Genomic DNA, 19,623 nt, shown 5'->3' with positions numbered 1-19,623 from the left:
ATTTATTTTTGAGAGAGAGAGAGACAGAGCACGAGCAGGGGAAGGGCAGAGAGAGAGGGAGACAGAATTTGAAGCAGGCTCCAGGCTCTGAGCTGTCAGCACAGAACCTGATGCAGGGCTCAAACCCACAAACTGCAAGATCATGACCTGAGCTGAAGTCGGACACCTAACCAACTGAGACACTCAGGCACCCTCTTTAAATATCAAATCCGAACATGATTAGCCAGGACTCATGACCTACTTTGCCAGCCTAATACTATTTTATGTCCCTTTCATTACTGTAGTCAAAAAGCTGAGTTTAGTTTTAATGTCACACTAGACATTATTGGATGCTCCCTATGATTAAGAACTCCTCAGTGATTAGTTTTCTTATTCACCAGATTCTCCAAAGAGCATAGTCTTCTCTCCCATAGGGAAAGAGTGGTTGGCTACATTTGGGGCTGCCATATGAGAGTGTTTTCTAAAATATGTCATATGGGATGGGTCCCAGAGTAGGCATGGGTTGTTCAAGGCTGGGTTTGGGATCACAAATACATATAGAATAAACCAGGACTTCAAGGTCTGAGATCACAGAAAGAGAAGAAGAAAGCAATGTCTGGGCACTGAAATATATCTGTTACATGTCAACTTCCTAACATCACTAAGGAGGATTAAATCTGCAGAAAGATGAAAAATGGGCAGTGGTAAAATCCAGAAAGCACACAAAGAAGTGACAGCACTGGCCTTTGAAGAACATATCCTAGAAGAGTTGTTCTTAACCTTGTTTTCATATCCTCACTGGTATGATACACTGTTTTTGAGACCCTGGTAGAGATTGAAATTGTTGAGGCACCCAGGTGACTCAGTCGGTTAAGCATCCGACTTCGGCTCATATCATGATATCCTGGTTCATGATTTCGAGCCCTGCATAGGCTCTGTGCTGACAGCTCAGAGCCTGGAGCCTGCTTAGGATTCTGTGTCTCCCTCACTCTCTACCCCTTGCCCACTCACACTGTGTCTCTCTCTCTCTTTCTCTCAAAGATAAATAAACATTAAAAAAATAAAAATAAAGAAAATAAGAAATTGTCTTCCTTCCTTAACTGGTTTTCCTAGTTAAAAGTTTAAAAAGTACTTGTATGCCTGGGTGGCTCAGTTGGTTAAACGTCTGACCCTTGATTTTGGCTCATGTCATGGTCTCACAGTTCATGGGTTCAAGGCCTCGCACTGGGTTCTGTGCTGACAGGGTGGAGCCTGCTACGGATTCTGTCTCCCTCTCTCTCTGCCCCTCCACCACTGTACTCTCTAAATAAACAAACAAGTACGTAAGTAAGTAAGTACAATCACTAAATGAAGAAAAAGGCTTTCATTAACTTTCATGACTACACCAGGCTCCAAACCAGAATTTTAGAACACAAATATTCGGAGCTGAGTTGGAGAAGCAAAAATCACTCTCCAACTTCAGTTCTCAATCTGGCCCACATCTCTAACTGCTGCAGATTACTGTTATGGAACTGGGAATCCAGCACTAGTCCATACTGAGTGCTGCTCCAGAGGTACAGGGTAAATGTTGCTGACAAAACTTCTAAGTGTTCTAATGAGGAGAGCTTGAGAAGTGAGTAATTCCTTAACTGAGTATGATGCATTTATAGGGTTAAAGGTGGAGGGCATGTTTAATCTGGTAATCGCTTATAGAAAATGTGGGTAATTTCTCTGGGGAGAACAACCCCAATTACTCATAATGCACCATACTGGGCAGTGCTCAATAGGTGCCACTGCACTACAAATTTAGGTCTGGCATACATTCTCTTGATAATACACTCCCACCCCCTCCACTCCCCCCCCCCCAAAAGTAATGAAATAATAATGGTTGATGGCACCATCTGAGAGGTAGCATAATGGAAGGTGTTACCTGGGCTTTGGAGTCATTTCTAGGTTGGAATTCTAGAACTAACTACTACATAGCTGAGAACACTCATTTCACCAATGTTCTGCTTTGATCTGCTCCTGAAAGTTGGGGAGAGCCTGTGGTGAACTTAGAAACAAGAAATACAGAGCAACCTTTTCTCCTTCTGATCATATTCCTCCCAGTTATCTAGTATCTGGCCCACCCATAGCTTTGCCAGATGCCTAGTTTTAAGCCCTTTGTTTCCCAGGGTTCACTCATGTCTATACCTGATAATGTCCCCAGAAAGGGCTCTTGTAGTTTCAGGGAAGTTGCCTCTCTTCTCCTGGGAGCCTTTATCTAACAGAACCAACATCTTTGTACCTAGATTTGTGTTTACTACTCAGTTTTTTTTAAATATTAAAAACCATTCACTTTCATTTATATGCAAACTTGTTAATAAAAATATTTAGGGAGAAGGGATTCTCTGTCATACTAAGTCCAGCAAGATGCTAACATTGATAGTACTTCTAAAATTTAGGTACTTATAGAATCTCAAGATATTAAGGTTTCAAGGATTGAGGACTAACAAGAAATACTAAAGTGGTAATTTCGTATCAACAAAGCCAATACCTTATATGAATTTCACAAGGTATACACAATTCAGATGATGAATCAAGGCTCAAATTTCAAGGATGAATACCTAAAACATTTCATTAACTTCACAAAGCTCAACAGGAAAAATGGCCCATTTAAAGAGGATAATTGAGAAGAATTTAATGAAGATACTAATTAAAAAAGGGTGAGCAGGATTAAGGGAAACCAAATCAGGATGGTGAAATACCTCAGAAATGTCCCAATCTTTCTGCAATGATGGTAATGTTAGACATCTACATTGCCTAATAACCATGGATATTAGCCTCATGAGGCTGGCTATTGAGCACTTAAACTTGATTAATGCAACTAAGCCACAGAATTCATTTTACTTAATCTCAATTAATTAAACTTTAAATAGCCACATGTGACTAATGGTTGCTATACTGGACAGTGCAGCTAAGGTCTAACAAAGAACCATTACAATTCTTAGGCCTAGAGAGGTAAGAAGGAACAATTACTGGAACCTGGAGTAATGCAGAATTAGAGCTTATAGAAGAGAACTACATGATAGTAGTCATGTGGACTTTGACAGAAGAATGCAGCCACTGATAACTTACAGACTGGCAGAGGAAACTGAGAATACCCTGACTCATTCTTCCTGCCCAACCACCCCCCTCTGATGCTTCTGACTGGTAGAGCTCACCAGAAACTAGAGGACCAAGAAAACTTTTATATAGTCCGTAAGAGTCAGCACAGAACATAGTGAAGGATGGAGACTAGATCTGGAGTAAAACATTATCATACCATGTACAAAACGACTTGAGGCATAAAATGTCTGGTTTATTAGTATTAATAAATCTAAAAAAATGGAACAAGTGGCAAAAAAAATTAAAAGCATATTTTTCAATAAAGTCCTACAAATGTCTTATTAAAAGCTATCCCAGAGTTCTCTGTTGCACTAAATGGCACAATGCTTTAATCCAACTGTAACTGGGTTCACTTCCGATTTCATACATGAAGAATGAAATCAAACCATGTCCCTTCAATGACATTCAACCTTGTATTTTTTTTAAGGTAGCATCATAAAAACAAGGCCTCAAAAATTGGGTAAAAACTCATTTCTGTACTTCTCCATGGAAATCTTTAGGAAAAGGCAAAAGATTTATGTAATCTGAAACCAGAGTATCAACCTTGTATTTTTACCAAGAATCTGTGTTAAACTTTTTCAAAATAGCATTTCAAATCACAAAGCCTGAGTGGGAAATTTTTCACTTGACTTAGGCTGAAGGTCATTGTAACTCAATAAATGGATAAACTTAGATGAGGAAAACCAATCAACTAGACACATAGGGATCCAAAGGCTCCCCAATTCCTATTCTAGGACTGTATGGTCATTCTCTTTGGACAGGCCTACTTATGTTTTATTTTTGTACCATCTCTCTGAATGTTGGTATGTGTTTTAACAACCTGTTTCACTTTCTGCACTGAATAGTAGTGCTAAAGAGAAGAAAGTGGTGGGGAAGGAAAGAGTTGTAGTGTGTATAGCCACAGTCAAATCCTATTTGTGGAAACCTTTATTGTGTACTTCAGTGATTCTTGAATATTTCAAAAGTCCAGTCCTACTGTCCAGCACTTAAGGAAGAAAGGTCTAATGTCACTGCATGGGGGTTGAAGTAGGTGCCAAAAGAAAAGCAGTTCCCACCACCTCCAAGGAGCAGGAGCTGTTGCTCTTCAGGAAGCAGGATGCTGGTATGATTGTGTAACATTAATGGCCATGGCACACATGTTGTGTCAATTTGATACTCAGAGCTCAACCCTGTAGTCAAATCAATTACAGTCACCCCAGGAATTGAGGAGGAATGAATCCAAACCCCACCAACCAGTAGAAGCTTCCCGTTGAGCACATGAGCTGTGTGTGAATACCTTGGAGTAATGGGGGGCTGGATGACTATTGATTCCCACAGGAATCCACAAGAAATTGGTTTTAAAAAGAGTACAGAGCTCAGTGGCTCCTCAGAAGCACCCAGACCTCCAGCAATAAGGGCTCCCCCTTGCCAGCTGCAGGCACTATGTGAATGCCGACCTTCAGGTGCTTCCCCCTTCACTGGGATACTGACCCAGGCCATTGTCCCCATATGTAGGAAATGCCAGTCACTTAGAACAGGTTCCACCACACTTCGACCCCCATACACAAACAAATACTTCTGATTGTTACAGGACACTTCTGTTGTTGAATGCCGCCAACATGACAACATGGAATCTTCTGGGCCAGCCTTTGTTACTGTTACATTTAGGTCTCCAGTGCTATTATCCTCACTCTTACAGACACCAAGTTGTAGAATCCCCAAGGCTGGAGTTACTGGGGACAGTCTCCCTCCCAGAACCAGAACCTGAGTATCTGAAAGTCTTGTCATGGTGTGATAAAGGCGCCCATCCCACTGGGCTCCAGTCTCACAACTGCGTATTTGGTTGCCTTTCCATTCAAAGTCACAATGTCTTGACAGCAAGTGAAACTTGCTCACTCGGCAATGCCGCCCCTCTTGTTCTCCAAATCCTCCTGCACTAAGAATAATGCTTGGGCTCAAAAGGACAGAAGCGTGCCCATATCTCCTAAGGTTTGGGCCCTGGTTGTCACTGGTGACTACACTGGCAGGCAAGACTCCTGATGGAGAATCAGGATCTACTCGAGGAAACGCCTCTGAGGGTGGAAACACCAGAGTTTGGGTGAGAGCATCTCCTCTAGAAGCGGCCAAAATGAAATAGTGGGCGCACTTCAGATGCCACTCCTCAAACTCATCAAAAGGTTCAAGATTTTCCATTCGCTGGCATTCTTCTGGGGGGAGAAAGCAGCGATAGAATTTATTCATGTCCATGGCACTGCAGGCAGTCCAGCCAGCCTGAAGGAAGCGATGCTGCTGGGCCTGCACGTCGGGAAAGCGGTCCAGGCCATGAAGGGGAGAATTAAGCTGCCGAAAATGCTGCTGCATGAACTGGCCAAACGCATCGTGCGGTCTCATCTGCTCGTAGATTACGAAAAGGGCATCAGGAAAACGTTGGGCTGCCCAGGCGATGAGGGCCGCGGCCTCGTCCGGGTCGAGGTAGGTCAGCACTGCCTCTGCTAGGAGCAGAGTGGGCGCGGCTGCGTGGAGGCCCGCGGCGGCCAGGCCCTGATCCAATCGCGGGAGCTGTCGCAGGTCCAGGCCCAGGAGGCGGTAGTCCAAACTCTCAAAGCACAGTGCTGACGCGGGGTCCCCGTTCTGGAAAGGCCCAGTTAACGCGCACAGTTCCGGCGTATCTCGAATCCTTTCCGCTTTGCGCCGGGCCACGTCCGGAAAGTCTACCTCCCAGACTGCAGCCTCGGCCAGGCGGCCCTCACTTTTCAGGCGAAAATACAGAGAATCGGAGCCAGCTCCCAACGACACTATCTGTGCCCGAGGCTCGCCGGGGGCCGCGCACGTCCATTCCAGGAAGGCGCGCACGCAGTGCCCCACGGCGCGTGCGCGGACGTAGTAGCCGCGGTGGATGAGCGGCGCGCGGCGTGCGGTCCCTGGAACGAGCAACGCTGCAAAGGGGTCGTGCACGTACCCGTGCGTGGCCAGGGAACTCTTGCTGAGGGCGCTGCTGTCGTTAGTGCTCTGTACTGCCCCCGCCCGACGCTCGCGACTCCGCGGGCCCATGGCCAAGAAGAGGGTAAGGAGCAGCGCTCCGTCACGGTGGTGAGCTGCTCTTTCCTTCTGTTAATACCCACTGCGGGGACTTCTGTCGGGAGAGAGCTTTTCCGTGACTCCCCTTCCGCGTGTGTGCGCGTCACTTCCGTGAAGAACGCACCGCACCAATCAGAATTGAGGAGGGTGTCGCTTGTGCTAAAATTCGACTGTCTGATTTTTTTACGGATTTTCTGCGTCTGCATTTTTGGGGAAGGCTTACCGCTGTGGCTTATTGTAGGCATGTGGACTGTGTCCGGAAAGCGCTTTTCTACAAGCCTTTACGTCTGAGGGGGAAATTTAGCTAAGTCCTCATAGCTGACTCAACTGTTGACAAGAATCTTTAAGGGGTGAGTCTGTGAGGACTGACAACCAGACCTCCTTGGTTGGCAGGGTCAGCATTGAGTAATTTGGTAGGGGCACAGCAGGGTTAGAACCTCTGACCTTGGGGGGCAAGGAGAAGGGGTCGTTTCTCAGATGCTAACTACTAGTACTTACTAATTTATGTAATGCTTTAATAGTTTAAAAACAGATCCCATTTAAATCTGAAAACAAGTCAGTGAGGCCAGGCGCAAAATGAAAAATTTTTTACAGAGGTTGTGATTCATCTAATAAATGTTTCCCCACAGACATATACTGTTAATTCACCTGTATTCCCGGCTCTGTGCAAAGCTGACAATAAGTAAGCCACTCAGTCTCTGTTTCTCAGTTATAAAGGTTTTTTGGTTTTTTTTTAAATGTTTATTTACTTTTGAGAGAGACAGAGGCAGAGCGTGAGCAGGGGAGGGGCAGAGAGAGGGAGACACACAGTCTGGAACAGGCGTCAGGCTCTTAGCGGCCAGCACAGAGCCTGATGCGGGGCTCGAACCCGTGGACAGTGATCATGACTTGAGCCGAGTAGGGCGCCCAACTGACTAAGCCCCGTAAGCGCCCCTCTGTTCTCAGTTATAAAATTACATTCCCCTCCACTTCTGAAAGTCTCTGATTCTAGGGTGGTGTTGAATATATCCACAGAAGAGAGGTGATTATTCTCTCTGAAATGGTCTGAGACTTGTTGGGTGTATAAAATAACCATGGAAGGAGTGCCTGGGTGGCCTAGTCGGTTGAGTGTCGGACGTAGGCTCGGGTCCTGATCTCATGGTTCATGGGTTCCATCCCCGCTTCAGGCGGAGCCTAGAGCCTGCTTCGGATTCTGTGTCTCCCTCTCTTTCTGCCCCTCCCCTGCTCGCGCTCGCTCTCTCAAAAATAAATAAACATTAAAAATTAAAAAAAAAAAACAAACCATCGAGTTTCTAAGTTGGGTGTTTGGAAGTCATCACCAGTAGGAAACTGCTTCCAGAGATATTTGGGAGATTTATAATTTCTTAATTGGGATTTGGTGACTGACTGCAGGGGCTGAGGGGAGAAGGAAATCAGGATTACTGTCACTATGGTGACCTTGAAGCAATGTGGCAGAATGATTAAGAGCAAGAGTTTAGGAGTTCAGCTGATTTGGATTTGGATACTGGAACTCAGAAGTTTGAGTCAGGATAAAGGTTCGGTCATTGAAAAGTGTCTTTCGATCTGGTGTTGAAGAGCTTCTAATGACTTTAGGGAGAGCAATTTCTGTGGAGCAGAAAGGGCAGAGTTTATGTTTCAGTGAATGGTAGATAAGTAAATGGAGGCAGCCAGTCTATATTATGCTTTCAAGGACCTTAGCTTAGAATTTAAGGCAAGACAAGGCAGTAAAGAGGGATATGGGATGAAAGAACGGTTTTGTTTGCCTGTTTCTTAGGTGGAAGCAAATAATGTACCTGCGTGTTGGTTCCCTGACGGAAATTAGCCAGTGGAGAGAGAGGTTGGAGGAACAGAAAAGTGAGATTAACTAGTGGAGTAATGACTTGAAATAGCTAGGAGGGAATGGGATTTAGGGCACAAATTGATGTTGAGGACAGAAGAATGAATCCTTTATCTCTGACTTATGAGAGAAGAAAGTGCACAGATACAGATAAGTATAGGTGTAGGTGAAGGCAGAGAGAGATAGAGGGAATCCATACCTGATGGCTTCTGTTACCTCTCTAAAGCTGGCAGCTGGGTTGTTAGTTCAGTGTGAGGGGATTGGGGGCGGGGGGGGGGGGGGGTGCTTCAAGTGTTTGGAATTGCCTCTGATGGCAATGGGAGCTCCCCTGAGCTTGCTCGGCTGTGGGAGCCTCATCTCTAAAATAAGAAGAGTAGGGGCGCTCAGTCGGTTAAGCGGCCCACTTAGGTTCAGGTCATGATCTCACGGTCCGTGAGTTCGAGCCCCGCGTCGGGCTCTGTGCTGACAGCTCGGAGCCTGGAGCCTGTTTCAGATTCTGTGTCTCCCTCTCTCTGACCCTCCCCCGTTCACGCTCTGTCTCTCTGTGTCTCAAAAATAAATAAACGTTAAAAAAATTTTTTTTTAAATAAAATAAAATAAGAAGAGTAAGTGCTGCTTTCTGAGTTGTCTCAGATTTGATTGACGGCCAAAGAGAAAAAAAAAAAGAAAGAATTGTGGGACTTTAAAATATGTATACAGTACTGTAGAAGTATATTATTATAAGTTAGTAAAATATATGTGATATGTTAGAAATAGTACTTTTTTGATAAAGAACAGATCAAGAAAAGTGATTCAGGAAAAAAGACAATGCAGCCAAATTTGTGATTTGGGTACCTTACAATTGTTTTCCGGTTATTATTTTTTAATCTGTTTATTCTCATGTAAAATGAGGATGATAATATCTCACGGATTATTGTGAGGATTAAGTAAAATAACCACCTAAGAAACTTAGCAGAGTGTTTGGCTCATGATAAGTACTTAATAAATAGTAACAAATGTCTTTATTATTATGACTTCCCTTTTTTTTTTTATTTTTTATTTTTTTGGTGTGAAAAATATTCTCTGGGAGACAGGAGACTTGGTTCTGATCTTGGTAACTTGATGAAATGTAATACAAATGTAGAAAGATCTTAACTCAATGTGTTGCCTTTTGGCTACTCACTCCCATCCCAGCTTCTTCTGGCCCATGCCACACCTAGCCCAGAAAGGTAGAATGTGACAGGGCATGGTATTGTTGACGGCAGTATCTTAGGCATGGATCAGTGAAACAGGTTTTTTATTTTATTTTTTTAAGTTTATTTTTTTTAGTAATCCCTATCCCCAATGTGGGGCTTAAATTCACAACCCCAAAATCAAGAGTTTCATGCTTTTCAGACTGAGCCAGCCAAGCACCTGAAAACAACAATATTTTCAGTGTGTAAAGATTGTGCTTTTTGGTGGCTTTCACATTTCCTCAGGTTAACATTGTAGCCAGTGGGTCAGTAAATTTACAATGAGTTAAAGCTCAATCTGGAGGGTGGCTTGAATGTAGCACAAAATAAAATCAGGGTCCTAGAGCCAATCCTAGAGGATTGACCAGTCAATAAAATCAATCCTAGAGGATTAAAAATGTATATGAAAGGCTAGCCACCTGTCAGATTATCAGCCCTCTGTGAAAAATGTCCTAAGTGCTTTTTTAGGTTGTTGTTCTGTTGTCTAAACATAAAAGTTCTTCCCTCTCACAATTCATAATAATAAAATTGTTTTGCAAGTTTTAAAAATTATTTAATTATTTTATAATTACTTAAAATTAATTTATTAACTATTTAATTTTTTAAATTATTAGTAAGTAAACTAATTTGTTATTCAAATTTTTCATTTATTAAAATTATTTTAGAAAGCAATCAAGTATTAACATGCTTGTTGTGAAACCTTCAAATTGAACAAAACTGTGTATGGTAAATAAAAGTGAAATTGTCTCCCTTGACGTTTGCCATTTCCAACCCACTTTCTTAAGACTTCTATATATCCTTTCCACCCAGGTATATGTATGGTTTATCTCCCTCTCTGTTTTTATATTATTTTTGCTTCCCTCCCCTTATGTTCATCTGTTTTGTATCTTAAATTCCACTTAAGAGTGAAATAATGTGATATTTGTCTTTCTCTGACTTACTTCACTTAGCATAATACACTGTAGTTCTATCCATGTTGTTGTAAATGGCAAGATTTCATTCTTTTTGATCACCAAGTAATATTCCATTGTGTGTGTGTGTGTGTGTGTGTGTGTGTGTGTGTGTGTGTATACACACTACATCTTCTTTATCCATCAGTCGATGGACATTTGGGCTCTTTCCATACTTTGGCTATTGTTTATTGACCATTTTAATATTGTGGTAACTTCTTTTTTTTTTTTTTAATTTTTTTTTAATATTTATTTATTTTTGAGACAGAAACAGAGCATGAATGGGGGAGGGTCAGAGAGAGAGGGAGACACAGAATCTGAAACAGGCTCCAGGCTCTGAGCTGTCAGCACAGAGCCTGACGCGGGACTCGAACTCATGGACCACGAGATCATGACCTGAGCTGAAGTCGATCGCTTAACCGACTGAGCCACCCAGGCGCCCCTTGTGGTAACTTATTTAACGCCTCTCAGTATCAACTTGATTTGTAATGTGGCAAATTTATTTTGCAAGGTTATTGGGAAAATTAAAAGTAATAGTAAAAGCACTTGCTACTTACCTGGTAGGGTCTGAATGGAAACTATTCGTCTTATCAATATCATCATCATTAAGACGTGAGAACCCAGAGGGTCAGGGTGTCTATTCTGAAAATCACTAAATTTCATTTGAAATTTTAATTTATAAGCCACCTTCAGAGGTGAAGGGAAATGAAGATTTATTTATCATCTACAATGTGCTAAGCATTGTCCTAGGTGCTAGGGAGGTAAAATAAGCTATAGGCCTGTTTCTTCTGAAGTTCATAATCTGGTGAGAAAGAAAGACAAGTAAGTCAGTGATTGAGATACAGTGTGACAAAGTGCTGATTTAAAGGTAGTCACTGGATTATATGGGACAGTAGTAGAGGGAAAGTAGATTATTAATCCTTAGAGCTACTCTGCATTTGTATCCCATTTTTACAAATAAGAAAACTGAAACTAAGTAATGAAGGCCATACAGCTACTAGATGGCAGAACTATAAGAATTAATCTAGGTACATGTGACTCCAGTTCCTCTGCTCTTCCTTTTATGTTATGTTATGTTATGTTATTTTTAAGAGAGAGACAGCATGAGTGAGGAAGTGGCAAGGAGAGAGAGAGAGAGAAAGAGGAGGGGGGGAGAGAGAGAGAATGAATGAGAATATCCCAAGTAGGCTCCTCACTGTCAGCACAGAGCCCAATGCAGGGCTCAAACTCAGGAAACCATGAGATCATGACCTGAGCTGAAACCAAGAGTTGGATGCTTAACCAACTGAGCCACCCAGTTGCCCCTCTTCCTTTATATTTTTTAAGCAGCTCAAAAACATAAACTTTTACCCAAAATAGGCTTTATAAATTTCTACTTTTAGAAGTAGTTTCATAGAAAGTTCTAATAGGTAAGGAATACTCAATACCTTACTAAATTCCTTTATTTTTTAATTTTTTTATTTTGAGAGAGAGAGAGCAAGCAGGAAAGGGGCAGAGAGAAGGAGAGAGAATCCCAGGCAGGCTCTGCACCATCAGCGTAGACCCCAAACCCATGAACTGTGAGATCATGACCCAAACCAAAATCAAGAGTCTGATGCCTAACTGACCGAGCCACCCAGGCACCCCACCTTAGTAAATTTCAGATTTTAATTCACCTCTACCAGTTTGAGGCATTTTCTTATTTCTAGTTCAGATTGTTAGTTTGCTTAAATTAGCATTGAAGGGGTTTTCATCTTTTTTAAAAAATTTTTTTAATGTTTATTTCATTTTTGAGAGAGAGAGAGGCAGAGCACAAGCAAGGGAGGGGCAGAGAAAGAGAGAGAGAGAGAGAGACAGAATTTGAAGCAGACTCCAGGCTCTGAGCTGTCAGCACAGAACCTGATGTGGAGCTCAGACCCACCAACTGCAAGATCATGACCTGAACTGAAGTTGGACACTTAACTGACTGAGCCACCCACGCGCCCCGGGGTTTTCATCTTTTAAGGAATAAAGTGGCAAAATTCTGTTTCTTTGCTTTTATGTCAACACCTGATAATGTTCACATTTGTTTACATAGGTGAAGCTGAGTCCAGAGCTACATATACAGTTTATCTTATCAAAATGTATGGACATAAAACAATCTGAAGGAATTCAAGACCACAGAACTTACAAAAGTACATTGTACTGTTTATAACAAGAACGAGAGTATTTGGAGAAAGATCTTTTTCTACTACGCCATGATGGAAGCAGAAGAACACCAGCAACCATGGAAGACAGCTTTTTATTCAGAATTACCTAAAGTGGTGAGAATTCAGCCACAGAATTCTGGAGTGGTTACTAATTATACGGACATCTGTGTTGTTGTTGTTGTTGTTTTCACAAAGAGAAGTAAATTTTATAGGTAGAATTTAAACTTTGTAAACTATAAGAGTCATGTAGCTACATCTGGTAGGTAGTTTACCTGGTACAGAATACAAACATCAAGTACCTGGTATGATGCTATGAATCTAGTTGATACTTGAGAATTTTTTACTGATTGTATTCTCTTGTTTTTAGGAACTTCATGCCCATTTGAATGGATCCATTAGTTCTAATACCATGAAGAAATTGATAGCCAAGAAGCCAGATCTTAAAATCCACGATCAGATGACTATGATTGACAAGGGAAAGAAAAGAACTTTAGAAGAGTGAGTTTGGGGAGGTTGTGGACATACTTCTTTTTTTTCTCTTTTATTGTTTTGAAATTGTAAATAGTATGTAAGAATCCAGATTTTTGTAGTTTAGAAATGTGTAGCCATTTGGTATGGAGGGTATAACTTGACATACAGAATTTTTTTCCAGCTGTCAGACTGTTGACAGTATTTTTAGTGATTTAGGTTGTTTGTAAAGTTGTACTATATTGAAATATTCTTTCTTTCTTTTTTTAAAGCTTATTTATTTTGAGAGAGAGAGAGCGGGGGAGGAGCAGAGAGAGAGAGAGAGACAGAGAATCCCAAGCAGGCTCCACATGATGGGGGCTCAGTCTCATGAACCATGAGATCATAACCTGAGCCGAAATCAAGAGTCAGACACTTAACTGACCGAGCCACTCAGGTGCCCCTGGAATATTCTTTAGACTTAAAAATATAGGCTTATTGACTTGTCTCCCTGTTTGCTGTTATCAGCAGAGGGTAGGAGGTGTGGCGAAGGGAAGCTACTGTTGCCCGCTTAAAAATAATGTTTTATTTTTAGTCATTTGATTATCCTTCCAGATCAGTATAATTTTTGAAAAACTTAGTCTGTAATTCTTTATAGATGTATAATTAGTATTAGCCTAAAATATATTAATTCAACGTAATGGGTTTGTCTTGAGTGACGAGTTTTTGATGATTAGAGTATGTTAAAACTTTTCATGTTGCAGATGTTTCCAGATGTTTCACATTATTCATCAGCTTACTACTAGCCCTGAAGATATTCTAATGGTGAGAAATGAAGCAATTTTTAGAGTGGTTTAAAAACTATTAAGTAATTTGTGCACTTCTGGTGTTACTTGCTTTGATCAAGAATCAAATGAGAAATGCTTTCTGCTTTTTTATGGCAACTGTTTTCAAAACCAACATCTGACATTTGCCAAGAACTAATATCAAAAGACTACATTCATTGAAAAAGATAAAAGAACCAAGATCATCATTTTCTGTTACATACAGGATAAAATGGAGGATAAGATCCTGTCCTGTTTTCCATATATTACTTACCATATGAAATATTTGACCATATCTGGCCATTTTCTTGATAAGGCTTTATCTGTATTGCTTGAGATACTTTTAACTGCCTAGGTGCGCAGTATAGACAGTAAAGTTCAAGAAGTACTTAGAGATTGAATGACTGATTAATCCCTAGGGAAAGTGTGCCTTCCCTCTGGGGATGAAGGACTAGAGGACACCATTGTGTTCTCTTATCTGAAGCTCTGTGATATTAGAGCCTGATACAGAAGACTGGCTTTTGTATCATTGTCTGACCAGGATGGCATTTTAAAATGTACTCTTTGTAAATGGAGAAAAGTAAATCCTACCAGTGTTCTTAACCATTAGAAAAAAAATTGCAGATTAAGAAGTATAACCTGTGTTTTTGGAGAACTAACTTCTGACTGGTCAAGAAAGAATTTTCCTTGGCTGGCTGAGACTGCTCCTCATGATAACTATAAGTAATCATCTTTTGAAGGAGAGTTAACTCTAAAAGTTTAGCTCAACAGAAGTTGATTGAGTGTCCGCAATGTTCTAGGCACTCTGCGAAAGACTGGGGGGTATGAAGATAGATGGACATGGTTCCTGCCCGTGAGGAATTTATATTTAGGTTGGAGAGACAGACCCATAAGTAGATAAATCCAATATAATGAGGTAAGCTGTGTGTTAGAGATATACACAGGGATTTATAGGAACCCAAAGGAGCATTGTCTGATCAGCCACTCAATAGCATTGAATACTGCTGGGAATGTTTCACTTTCTGTTGTTGATTGTAACAGAGCAAAACTCATGAAATTTTGGATTTGAAGAGCTTAATATTCTGGCTATAATAATCCCATGCTCATTATTTAATTCCTTTCAAAGTTGTTAAAAAGCTTTCTTAAAATGAGATAAGGCCAAAGGATACAAAAATACAGATTTGAAGGGGTACATGCACCCCAGTGTTTTTGACAACTTTATCAACAATAGCCAAACTATAGAAAGAGCCCAAATGTCCATCGACTGATGAATGGATTAAAGAAGATATGGTATATATACACAATGGAATATTTCACAGCCATCAAAAAAAAAATGAAATCTTGCCATTTGCAACAATGTGGATGGAGGTAGAGAATATTATGCTAAGCGAAATAAGTCAGAGAAAAACAAATACCATATGATTTCATTCATGTGTGCAAATTAAGAAACAAAACAGGTGAACATATGGAGGGAAAAAGGAAAAAAAAAGAGAGAGGGAAACTAACCTTAACTTTTAGAAATAGAGAACAAACTGAGTATTGATGAAGGGAGGGAGGTGGGGGGTGGGTTAGGTGGGGAATGGGTACTAAGGAGTGCACTTGTTATGATGAGCACTGGGTGTTGTATGTAAGTGATAAATCACTGAATTCTCCTGAAACCAATATTGCACTGTATGCTAACTAGAATTTAAATAAAATTTGAAATGAAAAAAAAAAGCAAGGTGAGGAATTAAGATTCTATGATTTGATTTAGTGGTACTAGAATGAATAACTTTAGGTGGTTCTGAAGGAGGACGCCAAGAGTGAAATTAGTAACATTTACATATAATAAATGAACGCTGTATGGGAGTATGTGGAGAGATTGTTTGTAAATGTGGGATCAAGTGTGTGGGATCACTTAATAGTCCAGGCAAGGTAACCTGGGTGTAATCTCAAAGAGAAAAAGGATTGGAACGTGATTGATGTGCCAGACACTACATCCAAGACTACTTTCTGAGGTAGGTATTTTTACTGTTCCCTTTTTGCAGGTGGAAAAAAAATCAAAAAACAAAAAAAAACCCTGAGGCTTAAGTAGGTTAAAGGTAACTTGTTCAAGGTCACTCACAGAATAAGTGGAGGAATTGACTGTCTGGTTCCAGAGCCTGTGTTCTTTTTTTTTTTTTTTTTTTTTTTACTGTTTTAATGTTTATTTATTTTTGAGAGAGAGAGAGAGAGACAGAGCATCAGCGGGAGAGGGGCAGAGAGAGAGGGAGACACAGAACTCCAAGGGGGCTCCAGGCTCCGCACTGTCAGTACAGAGCCCGACGCGGGGCTCGAACTCACAAACTGAGATCAGGACCTGAGCTAAAGTCAGATGCTTAACTGACTAAGCCACCCAGGTGCACCTAGAACCCGTATTCTTTCTCATTCAAGAGATGCAGTCTTACACCATCCTTAGAGTAAGCAGAAACTTAACTGTGTTGTGTCATATCTGAAGAAGGAGCTTGAAAAAGAGTTGTCCTCAGCACCTGTTGCTGCATGGAGCAGAAAGGCCTGAATTTGGCAGATACAGTTGTGGACTCCAGGGAAGTACTATTGAACATGAATAGGGATGATTCCACAGGCCTCAACATGGCCTAGATAAATCATTTCATTGCTCTCATTCTGTGCTTGTCAGTGTCCTTCTGTTTTAGTTAGTTTCACAGGTACCTCAAGAAACCAAGAAAGAGTACTTGGGTAGTAGATGTGGTCTCGTCAGTCAGTGAGGACCACCACTTCATACCCTCACCTCCACCCTCATTGTCAATGCATACATTAGCAAGTAGGCTTCTGCATTAGCTACATGTGAGCTGGGATAGAGTGGGTTGGCCTCTGTGGGTCTGTTCAGTTCTGGAGCCACTGACAAGATGCAAGCTCCTTGGTCTGTGTAGATGAGGCCCACATTCTGGTAGTGGCATTGGCAGCAACATGGAGTTTTGGGGGCAGCAGTGCCATGGGGTCCAGTACCTGTGATGATCATACAGAAGCTACAGGGTCATGCTTAGTGGTGGAAGAAACAATGGTATCTTGCTTGGTCTAGGAGTGTCACCTGATTTTGAATGCTTTTTGAGGCTGATTTTCCAGACATGCTGAATCTGAGCTTTGTATATTTATATTATAATAAATTCCTTTTTGGCTTTAAATACACACGCGCAGGGGCGCCTGGGTGGCTCAGTCGGTTGAGCGTCCGACTTCAGCTCAGGTCACGATCTCACGGTTCGTGAGTTCGAGCCCCGCGTCAGGCTCTGGGCTGATGGCTCAGAGCCTGGAGCCTGCTTCCGATTGTGTGTCTCCCTCTCTCTCTGCCCCTCCCCCATTCATGCTCTGTCTCTCTCTGTCTCAAAAATAAATAAACATTAAAAAAAATTTAAAAAAAAAAAAAAATAAATAAATAAATACACACGCGCAAAACCAGATGAAGCCCAGACCTTGGATCACAGTGAATCTACCAAAGTAGTGCCACCTTGTTAGGCGCTGTCTACATAATCAGCCAACCTTTATTCCTTTGCCAGGACACTGCCCTTGCATGCCTATGTGCTTGTAGTTGAAGCGGGTTAAGATTAGGGTACCAACTGCAAGGACTAACTAGAGCTGGTTGTCACAGCATTTCCAACCTGGTCCTTTTTTCTTCTAGATTTGGTATTTTTAGGATTGATGGCAGAGAAGGAAAAAATGAGTTTATCCTTTTGATATCATTTGCCCTGGTCATTTAACCATTTTTGGACTGTTGAAATTTGTGCTAACGTGGATACCATTTTACTCATATTTATCACCCATTTTCTTTGCCAAAGAGAAATTTTTCTTAGTACTTTTGGGGCAGATTTAACCCTGCCTGAAGAAATTCTTGAAAAGTACAACTTATTCCTAAATAACTTGAATAAGAACATTAAGCCATGGCTTTAAATGGTGAGTCAGTAATACCTAATCGTTTTAGCCACTTCTTTCTTTTTTTATGTTTATTTTTGAGAGAGAGAAAGAGAGCACAAACAGGGAAGGGGAAGAGAGAGAGAGAGAGAGGGAGACACAGAATCCGAAGTAGGCTCCAGGCTCTGAGCTGTCAGCTCAGAGCCTGACACAGAGCTCTAACTCATGAACCACAAGATCATGAAATGAGGCAAAGTTGGATGCTCAACTGACTGAGCCACCCAGGTGCCCTGCCATTTATTTACATATGTACCTCCCTAGTACTATGCACTCATAGGTAGTTTTAGTTTTGCCTTATTTCTCTGTTTTATCAACTGCTGTTGTGAACACTAGGAAATGGAGAAATGCTAAAGAGGAAAGAGCAGAAAGGTGTGCATGATGTGTATATTTGGATTTAATGTGAGAATGAGTGCTGTGAGGGGAGCTGTTGGAAGTGTTACAGTTCGGTCAGTCTCCCGCAAGGGTATGACAAAGCAGGTCATCTTGACTGCATGAGAGACTTCCAACATTTTTTGCAAATCAAGTTTAATGCATGTGATAAAGCTGTAGCATGTGTTGGGACATTACACCAACGTTTTTGTTGGGACCCTTACACTAACGTTATCAATATTGTGTCCATTGCCTTAATTGTCAGGTGACAAAAGATGTCATTAAAGAATTTGCAAATGATGGTGTCAAGTACCTGGAACTAAGGAGCACACCCAGAAGAGAAGATGCTACAGGTAGAATTTAATTTCTTCTTGGCAAATGTACTTTTTTTTTCCTGCATGCTTTGATGATTCAAGTGTTTATAAGTTTGGGAATATGAAGCATTTACTTTTACACTGTTAAGGAGTTAACAGTCCAAATCTTATGATGTACATTATTAATGAGTGAGGTATTAAGTTAAAATCAGATCAGGGATTATCTGTTTAAGGGAAATAAGAAAACCTGCAAAAAATTTGTTTGTTCTTATTTGTTTTTCTCACTCTGAGAAAAGGATACTTGCTCCTTATAGTTACATTGTTTTAAAGAGAGGCTAAAAAAAAAAAAAAAAAAAAAAAAAAAAAAAGAGAGAGAGGCTAATTCTCAGTCCTTGCATCAAGGGCACTTGAGACAGTGCCACTTGAGTCGATGCAGACTCATGTTTTATGACGGTCCCAGAAATGAAGATTTTTCAGTCACTTCTCGGACACTGATAGGCCAGGAGCAAGCAGCAATAAGGTGGTAAAACCTCTTTTCATGGAGATGAGTGGATCTGAATGTGGTGTGGTCTGAATTCCTGGGACCCTCTTTTCATAAGGACAACATTGAGAGATATTATGTAGTGTCATTGGGTCCCTTGTAATATGTTGTGTGTGACCTGAAAATGCCCTGTCAGGTCATCTTGTGCCCTGACATGTGTAGCCTGATCACTCAGAGGGTAAACATTTTAAAACTACATAATGTAAATATTGAGGTGCGATAAGCAGAAAATTCTTACCTTGCATTTTTAAATTGCAGGATCAGTTCCAAGTTATGATGGTGAGGATAGTGGAAGGGAAGGAGAGAAGAAACCTGCCACTTATTAGAGCTAGTTTGCTCTTTGAATGGAGATTCAAAACAGGATGTTAGCCTAAAATACAATAGTGGGGAATGGGTAAATAAGGGTTAATGGAATATTAGACAACCATTAAAAATATTTGCAAGGATACTTTAAAGACTTGGGCTTAAGCTCAGAATAGTGTTAAACAACTGAACTGGATACACATATACCTAGTAGCATCTCATCTATTAAAAAAAAACATGTATGTATACTTAGAAAAACAAAGACAGTGGTTATCTCTGAGTGGTGGGATTACAGGTTAACTCTTACTTTTTTTCTTTATAATTTTCTGTGCTTTATTAGAGATTTTCTGGGGTGTCTGTGTGGCTCAGTCAGTTGGGCGTCTGACTCTTGATATTTCCCCAGGCCATGATCTCAGATCTCAGATCTCAGGGTCGTAAGAACGAGCTCCTCATTGAGCCCTGCAGTGGGCTCTGCACTGACAACATGGAGCCTACTTGGGACTCTCTCTGTCCCTCTCTCTTTGCCCCTCTCAACAATAAATAAACTTAAAAAAA

At 41.1% G+C, this 19,623-nt stretch overlaps 2 protein-coding genes and 1 pseudogene across 3 annotated transcripts in view; 1 reads left to right on the top strand and 2 right to left on the bottom strand.

Moving 5' to 3' along the window:
• Window positions 1-3,277: 3,277 nt before the first annotated feature.
• LCMT2 (leucine carboxyl methyltransferase 2) lies at window positions 3,278-6,135 on the bottom strand. The gene has a single exon (XM_060618784.2). The coding sequence runs from the start codon at window positions 6,133-6,135 to the stop codon at window positions 4,078-4,080; it is 2,058 nt and encodes a 685-aa protein (XP_060474767.2). The 3' UTR covers window positions 3,278-4,077.
• Window positions 3,536-3,644, bottom strand: LOC132670469 (U5 spliceosomal RNA; annotated as a pseudogene).
• The window catches only part of MAPDA (N6-Methyl-AMP deaminase), a 26,035-nt gene continuing 12,489 nt past the window's right edge, over window positions 6,078-19,623 (top strand). The window contains exons 1-5 of one of the 2 annotated variants that reach the window (XM_060618786.3): window positions 6,078-6,174; window positions 12,217-12,442; window positions 12,696-12,826; window positions 13,540-13,600; window positions 18,176-18,263. In XM_060618786.3, coding sequence (XP_060474769.1) covers window positions 12,377-12,442; window positions 12,696-12,826; window positions 13,540-13,600; window positions 18,176-18,263 — 346 coding nt within the window. In that variant the 5' untranslated portion in view covers window positions 6,078-6,174; window positions 12,217-12,376. Of the gene's footprint in view, window positions 6,175-6,366; window positions 6,513-12,216; window positions 12,443-12,695; window positions 12,827-13,539; window positions 13,601-18,175; window positions 18,264-19,623 lie in introns of those variants that run through there. The other variant, XM_060618785.3, reaches the window with a different exon arrangement.

Source organism: Panthera onca, chromosome B3 (genome assembly GCF_046562875.1).
Source record: "Panthera onca isolate mPanOnc1 chromosome B3, mPanOnc1 haplotype 2, whole genome shotgun sequence".
NCBI lineage: Eukaryota > Metazoa > Chordata > Mammalia > Carnivora > Felidae > Panthera > Panthera onca.
This window is presented reverse-complemented; position numbering and strand designations above follow the sequence as displayed.